At 36.4% G+C, this 20,023-nt stretch overlaps 1 protein-coding gene across 10 annotated transcripts in view; it reads left to right on the top strand.

The window, feature by feature from the left end:
- The window catches only part of LOC411046 (serine/threonine-protein phosphatase 2B catalytic subunit 2), a 160,121-nt gene extending 141,122 nt beyond the window's left edge, over positions 1–18,999 (top strand). For 4 of the 10 annotated variants that reach the window (XM_026440048.1, XM_026440056.1, XM_026440055.1 and 1 more), the window contains 5 exons: positions 12,977–13,060; positions 15,544–15,628; positions 16,307–16,404; positions 16,572–16,784; positions 18,816–18,999. In XM_026440048.1, the coding sequence (XP_026295833.1) occupies positions 12,977–13,060; positions 15,544–15,628; positions 16,307–16,404; positions 16,572–16,762 (458 nt within the window). In that variant the 3' untranslated portion in view covers positions 16,763–16,784; positions 18,816–18,999. Of the gene's footprint in view, positions 1–403; positions 473–12,976; positions 13,061–15,543; positions 15,629–16,306; positions 16,405–16,571; positions 16,785–18,815 lie in introns of all 10 variants that reach the window. The other 6 variants (XM_026440050.1, XM_026440051.1, XM_026440052.1 and 3 more) reach the window with 3 other exon arrangements.
- Positions 19,000–20,023: the final 1,024 nt, after the last annotated feature.

The following is a 20,023-nucleotide window of genomic DNA, read 5'->3' as shown; positions in this document are numbered from 1 at the left end:
CGCAAAAAGAGTTCTTTTCATTTTTATTTTTCTCACTATCTTTTAATTTTTGTTTTCTTTTGCTCCTAATTTTTCTCCCCTCTCTCTTTCTTTTTCTTTTCTTTTTTTTTTTGTAATCGAAACGAGCCAAAATAACCCAATCTCAAATACCAGATGACAAATGGATTTATATATATGTACACCATGATACACGTTTGTGTATCATTTTATTATTCATTATGCGTGCATACTTTAGAAAGAGAAAGAGAAAGAGAAAAACACGTGTATTTCCATGTACATATATATACATCCGAACGATTTAACTCGTTTTTCTTCCGATTTCTTCTTTTTTATTCTTTTTTTTTTTGTTTTTTTTTTACTTCTTTTTTACCGCCTTTGTTTCTTCTTATTCTTCTTTTGCCAGTGTTTCCTCCTGTTTGTGTGGCAGCGCGAGCGCGAACGCGTCACCGCGGCGAGTTCTGCTGGACCGGAAGTACGTCTTGCCTCGGTTAATTAATCGGAGGCCGATAATTAATGGTATCATGCTCGATGCCAGATTTATCTAGCGAGATTCGCGGGAAAATATCGTTGCGGATTTCCTTTTGGTCAGAGATTAAAGATAATAAACAATCCAATTGTGTTTCCGCCGTAATTCATTCTGGATCTGGGGCGAAGCTTTTCCAGAAAGGTTGAATTTGCCAATATTATTCTATTCCATTTCCAAGAGCAAGCTGAATAATTTTATCTCGATCTCGAGAAAAGGAGAAGAGAGAAATTTTTTTCTTCTTTTTTTTCTTCTTTCTTTCTTTCTTTCTTTCCTTCCTCCTTCGTGCTTTTTAACGGCGAGTTTAACCAATTGACTATCGACCACTATCCTCGTTTCGAGATTAAAGTAAATTACGACAGATCTAAAATGGTAGAGAACGAATCGAGACACAGCAGAGCCACCTAGCGACTAGCGTTCCGCGCAAGGCCATAGTTTTCTCGACTTGTTTTTGTCTCTCGAAATCACGCGATTTCGATCGATTATTCAGTTTCGCATCCGGCTGCTTGTTCATTTTCGTGCTTTCCTTTTTTTTTTCTTCTTCTTTTCCATTCTTCGAAATCGAAATCTCTTGACGAGAGTCGATCGAACGCGTTTATTACTCGTTTCAGCTTCTTCTTTCGGCTTCTTTACGCCCTTATTATTTTTCCCTTTCAAATTTTAATTTTCAACCACGCTGCTCACGCCCGATTTAACCCGCATCCATCGAACACCGCTGCGTTTAACCACCGATCGCCCACCGATCTCGCTCGATTTCCTCCATTCTTCCTCTCCCTTCCCACGCCTGGTTAATTTTTCTCTTGTTTTTTTCTTCTTTCTTCTTTTTCCTTTTTTTCTATTCTATCGCGTTAACTCACGATCTTCAATTAAATCGATCGGTGTTACACGAAGAAAGTGTTTCTGCGAACTTGTCCTGCGTTCGACGACCATCTTCTTCTAGCTGCGATTTCGCTCGATTTTTTCATTTGGAGGAAACTTATGCGCGAACAAATATTTTCTCGAATTATGGTAAATTTGTTGTCAATCGTGCGTGATAAAAATAAATGTGGAAATTGTTGCAGCGTAATGTAGAGAGGATTCTCTGTGGATCTTTCAACGATTCTTCGATCTCACTCGTTTGATTCAATAATTATTCGAAAAAATATATATATATATCATTTGATTTGAACAATTTCTCTATCAATAAAATTTCTCGCTTTATCACGACGTGTAGATATTTATTTGTGGTTTTATATATATATATTTCTCGTTCATCGCATCACCGAATGTTGCAGATGCATTTGACATCGATGCAATGTTTTTTTCCCGGAGTTTTCCCGTTTTTCGGTCCGAAATTTTCGTGTATATTTGACGTAGCCTTTTTTTTTAATTTCTTTTTTCCTTTTTTTTTTTTTTTAATATCAATTTTCGCGCACGCTCGACGTCGATGCGATTTTCAGTAGTTTTTCAAGTCACGAATTTTCCATCGTTACAACGATTTCATTTCACGTTGATGAATTTTCAATTTCTTACGAATCGTTGATTGATCCACGGACCTCTGCTACGCGATTGATCAACGTGCTCTTTCCCCAATAATAAAATATTGCCAAATATCGAGCGAAACGGCAGATCTGTATTCGAGAGAGCTTAAAGTATTAAAATTTTAGAGCGACAATTGATGAAAATTTCGCGATATTTCGAAAGACGCATATCCTCGAAACGTCAGTGTCCAAACGAGCAATGCAATTATTCCACTTTGATCCTCCACACAAGAATTATAACACGTGTGAAACTTAATGTTAAGACACCAGGGTAACACTTTAACTACAGTGTTCCTTCAAAATCTGAATACGAAAGTTTGAGAATAAGCAGCAAAAAATCAAAGATTATTTCGAACACGTGTGTTTTTCTAACAAAATGACATGAATTACATTTCAAATTATTCTTCACAGTCGTTGATCCTCCATTATAATCATTATCATCATCAGATTCGAGCTCGATGTTGGATTCTTTAATTTTGGATTCCTCTCGAATTCCTCGAAACTAATTTGAATGCCTTGCATCTCTTAAATTCTTCGAATAACACTCGATAATCCCTGGTGGATTGGATTTGTGTTGAGGAGGATCACGCGCCACAAGCATCGACCGCCAGCAGAAGTGTTAATTCAGATTCTCCGATCTTTATCCGAATACCGAAATTCGGATGAAATTATCGAAGACAATTGGGAGGAGCAATTATGCAAATACGTCAGAAATACGTATACGGGGATGGAAGAAGATTGGACGGTCAGAGATTTGCAGAAAGCCAATTAGCCAGGGCGACTGGTGTTAACCAGTCGAACCTTGTAAAATTCTTCCATTTCGAGATTCCGTTTCCAGACTTTCTCTCTTTCTCTCTCTCTCTGTCTCGATTCGCAATTACACGATTATTACAGGTATCGGGTACGTGCATAAAATCGAATGAAAATTTAACGCGTAAAAATAAAACTTGGGCCGGTTGAGGATAATCCTCGAATTACATTTTTCGATCGTTATCCACCAAGGTTGAATTAAATTTTAGCTCAGGAAGGAATTTTACGATCGGCCAGAATGATCCAAGTTAGGAATGTTGAACAGGTCCGTTCGCAGAACGAAAGTATTTTGTCGACGATTGTTATCTTTAATTGCCAATCAGACGAATTTTGGAAAATTGAATTTCTTCTGGTGAGAAAGTTTCTTCGTCTTGCAGCCAGCGGTTGGAGAAAAAAAAATATATATATCTGGAATTTTTGGTTGAACTCTTCAATGTATGAATAAATTGTTCGTGAGAATATTTGGATATTGGTAGGATTTTAAATTTGATTGGGAATGTAACCGTGTTTGTATAAATATTTATGTTGGATTGTTTTAGTTTTATTGGGGAGAAAAAAAAAAATATTATTAGAAATAAAATTTTTTTTTAATCTTGCATTTCTTTACGAGTTGAAATGATTTTGTAAACGTAGCAAGCATATAATTTTTGATAACGTGTAAAAAGGTTATAATTTAATACTTACGATTTTTTTATTTTGTTTCATCAAAATTATACCAGTATCCAAAAATACTTTGAAGATTAAATAGTGTGTATAATTCGCACGGAGGCTAATGTTGAAGATATTTTTGTACTTTTATTACCATTATAACGCGAACATATTTTCCAAGACGTGTATAAAAGAACGTTCCTTTGTTTCATGCGTTAAAAAATTAATGAAAAATATACATAATAGCCTCTTTTATTACTTCGCCCTTTCATCACTTTCATCGCAAACAGCTTTTTCAATTACTGTAACATAATCACACTGTTTTGCACCGAAACTCCATCAAAACAACCACCTTTTACGCGCGCGCGCAAAAAAAAAAAAGAAAATAATAATAATAATAATAAACCAGGAATCCAATCTAGCGAAGCAATTTCAAAAAAAAGAAAAAAAAAAAAAAACGCCTTCCTCATTTCGAGCGAAATAATATATTCATGGAATGCAAATTCCAATTTTCTTCTACGCTTTTTTTCTTCTCTCTCTTCCTCTTTTTCTATCTCGCCTCAAAAATTCACAACGGTTCCACAATTTTTCGTAAACGATCTCTCTTCCGTGGGAGGGGGGGGAAAAAAGGATCGATGTTTTCGAAATATTCCTTCTTCTGTTTAATTTCGCGCGAGGAAATCGCGCTCGAATGGGCGCAAAAAGGCGGATGAACGTCGTAGCGCGTCGTAGCGCGGCGATCGATAGCCAAGCAACGACAATATTTGTTCCATCCCCTAAACAATTCGCGGAATCAGGCGTTGACTGATCACGCGGATGATCCGGATTGGAACACGGTTAATCCGGAACGTGCCACTATTAATCGATTTTCGTTTCTTCTCTCGATGGAACCGCGCTTTTTCTCTCTCTCTCTATCTCTCTCTTTTCCTCGAACGTTTGTCTTCCTCTTCCGTCTTCTTTCTCCATTTTTTTTTCCCCCCTCCTCCTGTCTCGGCCCGGGAAAATGGCTCGTCGTCGATCGATCGAACGCATCGAGTTCTCCCTAAGACGAGGAAAGGAAGGCTATCACGTTGTATCGATCAACCCTTTTCTTTTTTTTTTCCTTTTTCTCTTTATCCGTTTTCGTTTTTAGACTTGGAGAATATTTCTTGTTTCTATTCGGGATAGCTTCGTGGATAACGATCGAGATGTATAGAGATTTAAAGAGATGTAAATAGATTGGAACGCGGATAGATCGGATTTGAATTTTCCACGAGTGTGAAAAAAAAGGGAAAAAAGGAAAGGACGGTATTTTTAAGAAGGATGAACGTGACGTGAATATCGGAATATATTCGCAGCCAAAGGAAATAGCGATACTCGCAAGCAGAATTAAACATTAAGTTGGAATATTTTTGAGAAATTGTTCGGTATGCTTCGCTTGATGAAAACGTAACGTGTAACGTTTGACAGCTCCTATAAAGGGAAGGGTATATCGCAGAAATGGGTGGATGTAATAAAATGAGGGACGCTCTTTGATCTTTGAAATTTCTATTATTCGAAAGTGGAACCTCGAACAAGCGTCTTACATTTATTCGAGTTTCTCTAATGCATTTCAATTATCTCCCCCCCCCTCCTTCTCGTGAAAAATTTTTCATCCTCGATGTAAAATTGGTTAGAAATTAATCTCTCGCCATTTACACGACAAACTGATGGTTTTTTAATCGCGTACGAGGAGTATATCTTAGTAGAGTATTATAGTGTATCGCGTCTGAACATTTATGGAACAATCTACTGTTTCTCGCCATTCTCACTCGTGCAATCGCTCACTCGTGTTAATTCAACGGCGTAAGATAACCGTCATTCACACTGTACAGTCAGCAACATTAGTCCCCGAGATCCAAGACAAATCCATTAAATTCGCCTCAAATTCATTATCTCTCGCAAACACCGATACCTTCCCACCGATAAATAGAGGTAGCTCTGGCTTTGGCTTTCAACCAATGACGATAGATACACCGAATTTTTTTTTTTTTCTTTTTTTAAGAAGAATCTCAGAGAATCTCTGAGCAGAACTGAGAAAAATTCTATTCGAAATTGAAGAAATTGAAAATAATTTATTATTCCAAAATACTTGAAGTATTTGATGATATAGATAATATCAATTGACTTGAAATAATATTAATAAAAAAATAGTGAGAATAGAATAGAATAGTTTCTCAGGTCTCCAAATATATGGTGAAAAGAAAACGATCATTATTTTTTCCCATTTCGTGTATATACTCGAAATATATCTCACTTCTTCTGTGTTCTTTTTTTATTATTATCATTTCCAGTTACTTTTTTATTAGCTCGCCCCGATCGGAACGGAGAATATATACGGCCAAGTTATTTCCAACGGCATATTTTTCAAAACCGTTCGCTTTATGGAAAGTGGTGAACACCGGGCGATGCTTGGTGAATCTTGGCGCACTTTACGCGAGATCCTTTCTTCGATGTTGATCCTCTTTCGCGAATCTACGTGACACCATAGACTGAACGACGCCCCTACCTATCCCCTATCGACATCCCACGTTCCCACGTGAAAATGTATCGCTCAGACAAGAAGCTGATCTTTTTTCTTTACTTTCTTTCATGCTGTGCACGCTTCGCTACGATATTCTCGTGGCTAGGTTGAGGCTGGCGAGGAAGATGAAATTTACAGGCGATGATAAGTCTGTAAATTTTTTTTTCCCCCCCCTTCCTTCGTTCTCTCTTTAACAGTTTCTTGGAATTTTCTTCTTCTTTTCTCTTCTTCAAATTTCTTAAGAATTTATTAACTTTATTCTTCAGTTTGTATTTTATATTTCGATGGATTTATAGATTTTTCCAAATTTGTTCCAGTATTGTTTTTTTTATCGTCGAGTAATCGATAAGAAAAGATGGGTTTTTTTGAAATTGATGTTTCTATCAAATTATTCTTTTCTAAGTTGGTTCTTTTTAGATCAATTGAACTGAATATTTCTTTTTTTTAAATCATTTCACATTGATACTTTTGAAACTGATTACATCGTTAATTTAATTTTCCTGACATTTTAAAATGAAAATTATTATATACAAACTAAAGAATGATCGATCAATCGATAACGGAATATAATACGATTTTAAATCTTCTTTCTAAAATAAATCTACGAAAAGGAGACAATCCACTATTAAAGAAGGGTTGAAAAATGTCTTTCATTTACCTCTTTCGATAAATTATTCACTCTCGTCTTCCTGAAATTCCAACTCCCTCAACCCTCTTTTTTTACAAAAGAGAATCAAAGCCACGAAATATCGTACATTTCTTTCTTCTCGAATCTTTTAAGAGTACCATTGCTCGACGTCATTTCATCTGTCTTTCTCTTTCTCATTTTTTTCACGCATCGATCTTTCTGTCTCTCCCTCTCTTTCTCTCTCTCTCTCTCTCTCTCTCTCTCTGAACCTTGACCATCTCATGATAAAAGAATAACAATAAGAGAACGTTTCCGCTTTCCCTCTCTCTTTCTCTTTCAATCTCTCGTCTTCCGACATTTTCCCTGATTTACTCGTTTTTTTATCTTTCTCTCTCTCTTAATAATCGTATTTTATCCTCTCTCTACTTATATTCTTTCGTTGTTTTGCGCGTTATTTTTGTACACCTTCCCATATATTATACATTCCTTTTTTTTTTATATCCCATTCTTTTTTTTTTTATCGATCTTTTTTGCGACCATCTTTTTTTCTTTTCTCGCGCATGCTATAATGTCTAGTAGTTTCTATTTACTTAGGATACTTATATTAATCGAATAAATTTTTAATCGAAATTTAGCTTTATCGATTGATTCGACGATCGTCGAGGAATTCGTTGTGATTACTTTTTTTCCGATTCGAAAATTTCCTTTCTATCTTTTTATGGATTTCGAAAAAAAAAATTGTCGTAATTCAAATCTCTTTTGCAACGTTTAATCTAAATAAATCGATGAATAATAATAATAATAATAATGATAAAATTCTTTCTTTTTATTCCTCGATAAATCATGAAGTAAGTAAGTTCCTCGTACGATCGAAACAACGACCGTATTATTAATCAAAAGTTTTTCTTAATCAGTTTTTGCAGGTAGCTTCTATATAGCGGTGTGTTAATTAACCATGTACAATTATTTCGAACATTGAATTTGATCTAAGACGTATTGTATTTGTGGATCTCGCGATCACTGTCGAGATTACTTTCACACGATTTCGATTATTCAAATTCGAAAGATCCGATTAGTTTTCGTGTACGTAACTAGTAGACGAGAAGAGAAACATTGATAGTCAAGCAGAAAGTAATCACGAGATCAAAAGTAATCAGCAGGATGGTTTGCGTTTTTCTTTTTGTTTGAATAAAAATCAACAAATAACAAAGAATTGATAGAAAGTTTTTTTTTTAAATAAATAAATATTTCGTCAAGAAAAAGATAAGAAAATATTATCATTTATTATTTTTCATTTTATTATTAATTTATAATAATAATAATTAGTTTGTTTTTTATATAATGCAGATTTTATTTTTTCATTCGTGGTACAATATATTTTTGATCTAATCTTCATTGCAGTTATTGTAAGTTTTGTTGGAGGATTTGTTAAAATAGACAATTGATCGATTTTAATCGATAAATAATCAACGACGAATCCATAAAAAAAACGCAGACCACCTACATTTTCCACTAACGAATTACCTTCTTACGCTTTCAGTATTCACCATTGAATATTAAGTAAATGATCGATAGCCTATCTTATCTCAATCGAGCTCAAATCAAGAGAACCTCTTGATTAAATTATCTTGCGAAAAGGTTACATTAGAATGATATTTTATGATATCATTTCTAAAATATTGCTAGTCGAATGAATTAATGTCGAAACATTTAAGAAGAAAGAAGAATAATTCGATAATTCATTTTTCTCCATAAAATTGATTTTGATTTTTAAATTTAGATATTTTTGGTCTCGATTGAGAACGAAAAATGTACAGAATGATTTGTAATCGTACATCAATATTTCTAGGAAAAATCTGGAAAGAAAAGTAAAGGAAGACATGTTTTATAAACTTGATATCATTTTTGTTTTTTGAGGAAAGAAAACAAAAAGAAAACTTGAGTTTATGAAGCATTTCTTTTGTAATCACAGATTTATTCATTTTGAATTATTGATGTACGATTAAACGTCACTCTTTTATATAAAGGATAAGTCAGAAATTATGCATCTCAGAGTTCTTTTTCAAAAAACATTTTGTATTTTACATCACAGAGTAATAATCAATAATAAAAAAATACCCATAAAAATTGGATAACTTTTAAACAACTAAAAACATAAAACTTTTATACGTATCTCATAATTTTTGACTTAACCTTTCTAAAAGAAATAATTAATAAAATACAAGGTATTTCTTAATACGTGAAGAGTTTAATAAAAATGCACTATAACTTTCTCGTATTCTTCTTCAAATTAACACATTAAATATCGCCATTTAAATAATGACTCCGTAAATGATGGCTGTATTATTTAAAACATCTCTAAAAGACTAATCCCAAAATTATTTTCTGCCATCATACTTTTCCCTTAAGAGTTAATAATTTCTTCACAATATGGAAAAAAAGATCAGAAGCATAGATACAAAATTTCCTGCACAATCTCTCCCTCCAATCTTCATCATTCATCCTCTTACGTATAAAGGGACACCTTGTATAGATGCAGCAAACTTTTCCAAAATTCTAACGCACCAACGCTTTTTGACTTGAATGCCACTTACGCTCTGCACTCTTTCTCTTGTCTGTTCTATGTGTTCTTTTCTTTACGCCACATTCGACAACCATCTTCTTCGCCAACCACCAATCGTCTCCAACTAACCATTTTATATACATATATATATATAAATGTGTGTGTTATTCAAAAACCAAAAAAAAAAAAAAAAAAACATACAACACTCTATGAATATTCGAATTCGAATCTTCTCCATCGGATTGTTCAACGATCGATCAATTCGAAAAAAAAAAAAAAAAAAACAAAAAAACGACTGGGGAAAAAAATTATTATACATCTCGGCCTCTCTCTATCTCTTCTCTTCGGCCGCATTGACGCTGCTCTCACATTGTTGGTTACTTCTGTCCTTTTACTCACGTCCACGCTCACCATCGGTAAAACGACCATGGTCACCATGGCCGCCATGGTAACCCGACTGGTCCGGTCCAAATACGACCCCACCTACAATCGCGTACGGTGAGTTGTTTTTCTGTTGAAAGTGCGCATAGATCTCGATCGTGGAGGATCCACATGCTCCTGGGGACAAGATCTCGTGATTAGATCCTCGAAATCTCTTTCTCTTCCGCCATTTATATATTTTATTTGTTTACCTCGTATTATTATTTGCAAATATCGAAAAATCCATCCAGGAAATTTTTCAATCTGTTGTCAATTTGTACAAACTTTTACCAAGGTTTGAAAAATCGATGTGAAAAGATCATCGTGTGGGCTTCGATCGATTCGACGATCATCGACGAAAAGGTAAAATCAATATTTTTACATACAAACGGAAAAAAAAAAAAACGGAACGGCCCACGAGATAAGTCTTTTTCAGCTTCTCGATCCTCCGCGAGTCGACGAATCGAGCAATGATTGATATAGGAAAAAAAAAAAAAAGCGCCCAATGGTCGAGTGACTCGAGAAACTCGAAACTGTTTTATGGAAAAACCGAATCACGAGTCCCTCGACGAGATTTGGGCCCGTGAAGCTTTCCTAATGTTGATAAAGCGAATCCGCGTGAGAAGGCATCGACGAAATCGAGTTCCATAGGCGTCGCAACGTACCAGAATATTATTACACGCGCCCTCTTGGCGGCGCCTATGCATCGAAAGGCACGGAGATCCATCTGGAAATACGACACGTTTTGCATAGACGTTCGACCTTGCGTTCAAACCGATCTTTCTCACCGATTCTTCGAGCTGAGCTCCTTGAAAAGATTAAATTAAGATTAAATTCTCTCTCTCGATCCCTCGATTTCAGAATTTCTCCCTTCCTTTTTATACATATACGTAATAATTTCGATTTAATAACTCGCGAGAGTGTGTTTAATCGGCTCGAAGAGCGAAGTTAGAAACGCCTGTTAGAAACGCTTCTAAAACAGTCGATATAGAGCACTAGTTGCCCCGTGCGATATGTATTGAGCACAGATCCGGTTGAGATCGAACGATTCCGTCCGCGGATTTCGCCCCCGTCGAAATTTCTGCCCGATTGACCGGAGGATCATGCGTCATCCTTTTGAGAAAGCCTTAGAGATGTGTATCCCCCTCGATGGACGATGGATCTCCGTCCCTGGGACTCGGTGCCAAACTCGAACACCCTGTGATAAATGTTAGCTCGTCGTAGTAACACTGTCGCAATGGCGTCGTAGTCGTCGTCGTCGTCGTCGTCGCGATTAGAGGAACAGCGTCGGAAGAAAAAGAAAAGAGAGAGAAGAAGGAAGGAAGCTCTGTACCCTTTTTCAAAAAAAGAAAAAGTAAATTCATCACCTTCAGGGATCATCAAGATTGATCACGAGAGACGTTAATACATCGTCACGATATTTGTCTTTTGTAAAATTTCATTTGGATTTATTTATTTTTTTTTCTCTCTTTCTTTTTCTCTCTCTCTCCAACCCGCTGCTGCGTTTTTTTCGATTCATCCTCAGCTTCGTCCATTTCTCTCTGAATCGAGTTGAAAATTTTCTCCCTCGAATATAATTCAATTTCGAGACTCTTGTCGAAAGGTTTATATAATTATTATGCTATTTCATTCGACTCGAAAACTTCTTTTTCGAACGAAATTGGGGAAATCGGAAAAATTCAAAGAACGTAGCCGAGGTTGAGTTGAAGTCACGGGATACGGGATTTATCGGGATTAAAGAAATAACAAAAGGAAACGAGAATGTTGAGGAAAATAAATTTGAAAACGATTCGTAGAGGTAGAAATCCCATTGCGACAGGCCACGAGTGCATAATCATGCGCTGACACGTAAATGTCTAGAGAGCAAAGGCTTGATCTGTTGTATAAATTAGTAGTGACGTACGTCGTTGTATGTGCCGCATCGTCCTTCTCAGTGAAAAGCCGCAGGATGCAAAGGATGATCGATAAATGTTCCGCTCCTTCAGTTCGGAGAGTCTCCTCTCCTCCTGAAATCTCTTCGTCGTGCGCTCTTCTTCTCCCCGGAAGAATGCGTCAAAGAGGTCGCAAAGAAAGAAAGAAAGAAAGAAAGAAAGAAAGAAAAAAGGAGAGGAAAGAAAGAAAAAAAGAAAAAAGTACCATGACTCTACGATGGCTCCTTAGAGTAGAAAGATCGTTCTTTCCAGGCTGTGCCATTGTCTCGAGTCTCTCCCCATTTTTTTTTTTTTTTTTAATTTCTTGAACTCCATCCTCCCTTGCTTTCGATATTTTCTTACCCCCTTATTAGGATGCATACATAAGAGAACATTTGAGGGTCGCTTCTACTCGTTGGTATTGATGAGGCAAGTTGAATTGAGAAACGCCATATCTCCTCGTATTCGTGAATGTGCAAAACTGCTTTGTTTAAGCCACCCACGTGGAATGGATCTGGAGAATTTTCGTTTTACTTCACTTTGCGAACAGACGAACGATTTTATTGTACATGATGTAAAATAAGAGGACGGTAGGCAAAAAATTATTTAAACGTTTGTTATACGTTTTTTGTAACGAAGCTTATTTCAATTAAACATCAATGTTCAATTTGCACATTGAAACCAACAGAAGGGAAAAATATACACTCCACTATACAGCCCAGTAATATCGATTCGTTACTCTATAACTTCTCGAGTTCGAACGTTAACAAACTCTAACTCGCTGGACTAAATAATTGAAGTAAAACAAAATTCGATGATTTCCCCTTTTTTTTTTCTTTTTCTTTTTTCCCCTCATTTCCCCTTTGATAAATAGAAGCATTCGTACAAATTTTCCGCGAAATAAATAAACGACGAAAAATTCTCGTCGATTCACGCTGACGTTTCGTGCAACGCTTTTTACACGGGAAAATGGACCGTCGAAGGATATTCCAGAAATGTTTTCTTCCTGCCATCTCAGCAAAACGTTGGCAAAAAGCTTTTCCATGCAGCGCAGCCGCGCGATTGCGGATTACGAGAAATTAAAACGTGGTTAGCCTCGCGAAATTGAACCTTGTTCACTGTTCAACGCCACGAAATTTAAACATTTCGTTGAACGTATGCCATTAAAAGTAGGGAAATATTTGCAAACTGGAAAAGACGTTCAAAGAATAATACAGACGTTGAAAGAAAGAAAAGAATTTAAAAGATTGATCGTCTGCCGTTTCAAAGTGTTCGAAAAGTAAAGAAAAAGAAAAAAAAAAAAGAAAAAAAGATAGAGCCAGTAGAATCTCCTAATTCGCTAAATTTCTCATCAGCAAAAAAATGAATTTGTTTTTTCTATGTAAGTGACAAAATTACCCGATTTGCTATAGTGTCACAAGACCTGACATCCGCAAATTTAACTCGCGAAAGCTTAGAGAAGCGGAAACACAACGACACCGGAACGATATTTTCACGTATGTCGATCCATGTGAAATTATCTTTCTTTTTTTTTTTTTTTATAGAACGAACAAGCTAAATCTTAGAAAATTCTAAAGAAGTAATGACTAATATCACTTACTCGTTCCTTTCGATCTTCTTTAAACAGCAAAAAAAAAAAAAAACAGGAAAGTTATATTTCTTTTTCTTTTTTTTCTTTTTTTTTTTTAATCAAAAAGAAATATTTCAAAAGTTGCAAAAAAAAATAGAAAGAAATTAAATAATTTTTGATTAGTATTCGATGTATATGTAAAAAGAATTCTTTGATGAATATAGATATCGCGATATCAAAAAGAAATCTCCATTTTGTAGTTTAGCGCGAACTCAAAATGGCCGACTCTTGGATTATTCTGTATTTTAGTCTGCTTCTTAACCCGTAATTGTGCGCTTAGAATTTTACCAACAATTTTTCACTTTTAAACTTAATAGCCGACTTTTTTAATATTTAATATTTTAATAATTAATCAGTGTTTCTCAACTGAAATAAATTATGTCTCATAAACTATTTACTTTGTATATATTCATAAATCTAAATTTCTAATTTATTTTTTATTTATATTTTTTTTTTAATTGCTCGTAAATAATACATTTACAGAAAGATATTCGTTTTTAACTGTTGCATCGTAATGAGAAATTAAAATTAATTAGAACTTGTTTTTGTTCACGATTAAATATAACGAATGGAAAATGAGAACCACTGAACATTGTCGTATTATCCCAAACACAAAACCAGAATAAAATTTTAAAAAACCCTTTTAAAAAAAAATTCTTAATATTTATATGCTTAAAATTCTAACGCGCGGATACGGGTTAAAGACTTGGAAATAAGCGAGCATAAAAATGCAAATGAATACGCGTATCCATACGTATAAACACAATTTTCTGAAAAATTGTATAAAAAAAAAAAAAAAAGAAAGAAAGAAAGAGAAAATACGAACGAGAAAGTAGGCAAGTAGCGACGAATATACAAAAAAAAAAAAAAAACAGCGACTGATAAAAAGCACCCTTAGTTGACCGATGGTGCGTACGTTTACTCGCGCTCAAAGCCTGCATGTGCATGTGTTGACCTCTTTTTCTTGCATTGTATCTTTTTGCATAATTTAGGAAATCTGTGGTTTATGCAACCTGTTATAGACGTCATTATTACGATGTACGCACGTATCGCACACCAGCTTCCGTTTTGTAACACGTGCACGCGCGCGTGTGTATATAGTTGCGCGCATTTATTATATGCAATGAGCTTGTGCTATTACCCTCGTGCACTCTCTCTCTATTTTTTTACGTATATACATAATACATATATATATATTATATTATATTTCAATATATGATTACGAAGGTTTTCCTTTTTTTTTTATCTATTCAACTTAAAAATTCGATAAAATTTAACAGAGATTGCAAAAAATCTACGTGTACTTTGATCGAGAACGTACACGAACGAGCGCGTAATTTAAATAGCGCGCCGATCGCAGCGAATCATTTACGCGCATGCGTTAAAGCGATTGGCCGCAATGCGCGCGAAATTTGAATTGGTTTAGAATTGATTGTTTGATATATCTCTTTTTTCTTGACGTATTATTTTTTTTTCTTTTGCTTCACATTGTTTTTACGTTCAACTTGAGTCTCTTATAATAGTTTTATTCGTTACATTGTTCGTTCAGTTCGTTGATAAGAGACGAATAGGAGATATCCACGTAAAGATAATTGTGACGATTTAAAAAAATAACGACGGTTTTAAATTGGATTATGCAAATCTGTCGAGTGAAAAGAAAAAAATATGTAAAAATACTTTAAAGTAGATTTTATGCTAAAGAGACAGATATAAATAAAATGAAAGATCAAAAGTTGGTACATCGAGACTAATATGCACTCGCTCGTCGCGTGCACCGAGTTTTTTTGGCTGTAGTTTGCCGTTGTTGTTTGCCGTGAAACCCGAGAATAACGAGTAAAAATTTTTTTCATATATATTTTTCTTTTTTTTTCTTTTTTTTTTCTTTTCTTTTTTTCAAATAACATCTTCGAATAAGCTGTGGTATGAATAATGTAGTGAAGCCAAATTTCAATTTACCTCGCGATGAGAGTCGCGGGGTGAATTCGTGATCAAGATCTCGCGAAGGCAAATCAAAACTCACGAATCTTTTCATCTAGTTTCAGCTTTATATAAAATCATCAATGTCTATTCTTTTTTTTTCTTTTTTTTTCTTTTTTTTTTTCGTTTCTTTGTTTCTCGCAGCTAGTTTTATACATATAATATCATCTTCGAAGACAACGCTCTTTATGAGTAATTTACACGAATTGTTCGCTAGTGACATCATGCTAGAAATTCACTAGGCTCTAGTAATCTTTAGTGCTGAATCCTATTTGTTTGCATTGTGCCTTCGCGATTTTGTGGATCACAGAAAGAAGAAAAGTTTGTTTCAAGAACAGATTGTTCAAACTGAATATTCTCACCCTTTTCTAGGTGCAGCAGCCAATCTACGCAAGGAGGTTATCAGAAACAAGATCAGAGCCATTGGCAAAATGGCGCGCGTCTTCTCCGTCCTGAGGTCAGTAATATTTAATACAGTTAAAAATTAGAAATAGATCTAATAACAATTAATTTTTTTCGTTTTCTTTAAAGTATTTTATCAAAATTTTCTATCGAAAGAATCTTCGAAAGAAGAAATATAAAATAACAATGTAATAGGCAATAACGTGAGGGAATAAGAAGTGTTCCATCAGCGCGAAATCGTACACCGACGATTAAGTAATTAACTCGGCCCTGCGGAACGAATATATATTCCAATTACGTTGATAGAATTCATTAACGCCGGTGAAATATTGCCACGGAGAATCGATCGAATTTTCACAGTCGATCGGTAATCGGAGAAAAACGGAATGCTTTTCAAAGGATTAATCCCCCACGTCCGTTTCACCGTTGTTAATAACACTTTTGCCTCAGGAACTCGGCGGGAGAAAATCGAAAATGGAAAATAACTCGCGTCGGTGAAAAATCGTCTGTTCTTCTGTTCTGGGGATCGAACTTCCGAAGCGTCGAAAAAATATCGAACGTTTTTCGTGGATAAATGGTTTGCAGTGGAATTGGAATACCCGCTCTTTCGGGGTTAATTAATGCAGAATCGAAGAGAAACATTTTTTTTTTTGCTCTGGTTTTCTCTCCTTCCTCTTTTTTTTTCTCTCTCAATACGATTTGCTAATCGTTGTAATTTGTCTTGATCTTGCAGAGAGGAAAGCGAGAGTGTGTTACAATTGAAGGGCCTCACGCCCACTGGAGCTTTGCCTCTTGGTGCGTTATCGGGTGGCAAAACGTCGCTAAAAAACGGTAAGCAATCGATCAAACGAATGCAGTAGATAGAATAATAAACAAGATTAAGTAATAACGACAGTACGGAATAAATAATTTTTTGATTACGAAATATTAGAAACAAATCTTATCCCTAATCTTGATCCCTAAAAATTGCACTGACGATTGAATTATTGTATCGACAGCTCTCCAAGGTTTCTCGCCGAACCACAAAATCACTTCGTTCGCCGAGGCGAAGGGTCTGGACGCTATAAACGAAAGGATGCCGCCAAGAAAGGACGCCCCACCCACGCCAGTGACCGAAGAGAAGCCTGTGATAAAGCCGCCGGCTTTGGCAGAGAAGCGAGAGCCATGCACACCGCAACCGCAATCGTGAGCCTCACACTCGTCCAATCAAGGTACACATCACACCCACGTGGATGATTCTGAAGAAGGGAGAAAGCTTGCAAACTTTCTCCCTTTCTATATTTTGCTCCTATTAGATCAGAATTCTCGGCCTCCATTGCATGGTCATCCCTTTGCGATGGACATCGTTTCGCGGGATCCATGAGCAACGATCGATGAACGATTGCCGTTCGAGGAATCGAGAACGGGAATTCGTCGATCGATCGAATGGGCCGAGTATTCGCGAGAGAAATAGTTGAGGAGCAGCTGATTAAAAAACATATTGAAAGAAATAGAATATAAACGACGAGGACGTTTTTTGTTTCGTTTGGATAAAGAATAGTATGATTAGTATTGAAGAATGAAACGAAATAAAAGTTCCACGAGTGATCGTGTATCGAAAACTATAATAAAAACAGCTCGATATTGTACACTGATTAACTCTCATGCACGATATGCACCAAAAAAAAAAGAAAAAAAATACAATAATTACGAATTGTTCATCTTATTGTGTCGCGATTAACTTGCAACTTGGGTTATGGGACTAATTTGGTGAGGTAGTACAATCGACGCGTGGATTCACAGCTTCCTGTTACGTGTTGCACGAGTGTCGACCCATGGGGAACACTTTGCTAGCCGCGTCATTCTTCTTGTTGATTATCATCGTTGATGGCGTACAAGTATCCCATTATGCATTCCTGAACAAGAAATTTTTAATCCTTTCGATAAAGAACGATAAAAGAAATTTTATAAATAATCAAAGCTGTCGAATATTGATGAATGTATGGTATCTTTTCTGATGGTAAAATTATTCGAATTGATAATATCAAGAGATTCGATGAATCTCGATTAATAAAATTGAAAATAAAAATTAATGGAGATTGTAATTAATGGAAGATACACGTGAGAGCGCCTTGTTCCTCGTTAGAAATACAAATTAGTGTATGCAGCAGCTCCTCGCTCCTCGAACTGCAAAACTTTGGCAAACTTACTAACATTCATCAAAGTTTGAGCGATATTGTCTTCACGGTAACTGTCCGTTGCTCAACAGAATTAGAAACAAAGTAGTTGCGGCCGTTATTGTCAGACCTTCGAGCACTGAGAACAGGCTGGAATAGGCTTGATGGCCGTTAACAACCAAGATTGATAATGAATGGTATTATAATCGTTGCAACGAAAGGATTAAAAATTAAGATTAACCGTAAATATAAATCAAAAAGAAAGAAAATATCTAACATTTATTTTTTCTCAACTTTTAGTCAATGATAAAAACTTGGTTAATCGTTATTAATTAAAACAGTGTTGAAAAAAGGACAATTCATTCAAAGATTGAAAGATTGCTGTTCGTACGAAATTCACTGCATGCTAAACGTCAAGGTTGCAAAGCCGTACAAGGAGATCGATAGGCTCGCACAATTTCAAGCACAGTTATTTCTTCATGTTCCCCAAGGGTGGGCTACGCTTTTCCATCGGATAATCGTCCATAAAACTTTGCAATGACACGCTTTGAACCATTTGTTTCTAGAAATTTTCGGGAATCAAACAACTCCTCTGCAACTTCATAAACTATGTCTCGTATCATTAAATGGAATTCACCATTCATCCGTTTCAGGATCAAAGATTTTGATCGTTAAGAATTACAGAGAAAATTCAAGTTCAAGTATCATTTCGATTAATGTCCAATTCGATCAAAATCTTTGACTCTCCTTTCGACGCCATCAACGATGAACATTGAACATTAGGATGGAACGAAAATGGAAACAATCATTTCTCCAACAGTGGAAAAACCTATCTTTAATCGTCCAAATTTTACCAAGCAAAAGAAATATGATATCCACATCAAATTTCTTCATCTCTCACAGCTTGAATATTTATCACAAGTCAACAATGAATTTTCCTTCCTCACGTTTCGTTCCATTCCTAGGGAACACTGAATCCATTCTTAAAAATGTTCTCACGATGCGACATGTCGATGTTCACATATCGGTCGAGAAAGCGTGGTGGAACGAAGACGAAGCCAGCAGCGTTGCACCTGTGTTTTTCAGGTGGCAAGGATGGGTGTTAAGGTCCCAGTGCTGTCGCCGCCACCGCCGAAAGATCCAAACCATCGCTCGTCTCTCACCCCCGGTTATTGTCGCCAGCGTGCCGTTCGTCGAGTCGAGAAGGGAGTGCCATCCCGAGGAGGAGCCTCGTTCGCCACGAGGGAATCGATCGCCACGAGAAGACGGAAGATGCGGAGGAACACGTCATGGGAACAACGAGTGTCGTCGTCATCGTCGTCGTCGTCGCGTATGCTGCACGCGGCCCGGCTGCGACCGATGCTGCGACAGGTGGCCAGGACGACGATGGGGATGCTCGACAATCGGTCGCCTGGCCTCGTTCAACTCGCGTCCAAAACGAAGGGGCGAAGCCTCGTTCACCCGCCGGGAGGGGCTGCACGCACCCCGACGCGCCCTCGTCTCTTTTGTCCTCTTCCTCCCTGCGGACGACGACTCGTACGATCTTCTTTCACCGCTCCACGATCCGTGGTCGCGTTGGATCACGACTTAGGAGCCGCGTACAACCGCGCTGGAGCGAGCGAGCGAGCTTGTTTGTAAGGGAGGAGAAAAGCGGAGATCTCCGTGTGTATGCGTGTGTGTATCGTTTATATCATATGGATATATTTGAAGATGTTCCGTTGGCGATGAAGAAACGAAGATGAGGAGAAACCGAGCGTTTCGTTCCAAGTGTTCTTTCGCGAATCATGCTTTATGATACGCGCATAGACACGGAGAGGAATAAGCGTCTTAGTCGCGCTTTAGATTCGCCGATTTTTTTATCAGGGATCCTGTTGTTGTGTGTAGGAAAGCGTATTACTATAAATAAATATGTATAAGGCGAGTCGATGGAAATCATCGATTCTTCTCGGATCGAGCTATAAGGCGGGAACGAATAACGTTGTTGTTCGACTTTCTGTACGCGGGGCGACGTAACGATCGAGGCAAAAGGAAAAACCACGGACGAGCGGTCTCCGCCAAAGAAAATATACATATATATATATACATATATATGTATATATATATATATATATATATATATATATATATATAAAAATAAAAAAACAGAAATGAAGTATAAGCGATGAAGGATAAAATTAAAAAAAAAAACGAAATCGTAGGGGGAGAACGAGAGAGGCGACGAGAAAGAAAAAATAAAAAAGGAAGAAGAAGAGATAAGGGAGAGAAATTAAGGTAAAAAGAAGAAGAAGAAGAAT

This window comes from Apis mellifera, linkage group LG4 (genome assembly GCF_003254395.2).
Source record: "Apis mellifera strain DH4 linkage group LG4, Amel_HAv3.1, whole genome shotgun sequence".
NCBI lineage: Eukaryota > Metazoa > Arthropoda > Insecta > Hymenoptera > Apidae > Apis > Apis mellifera.
Note: the sequence above shows the minus strand (reverse complement) of the source record. Positions and strands in the feature narration are given on the sequence as shown.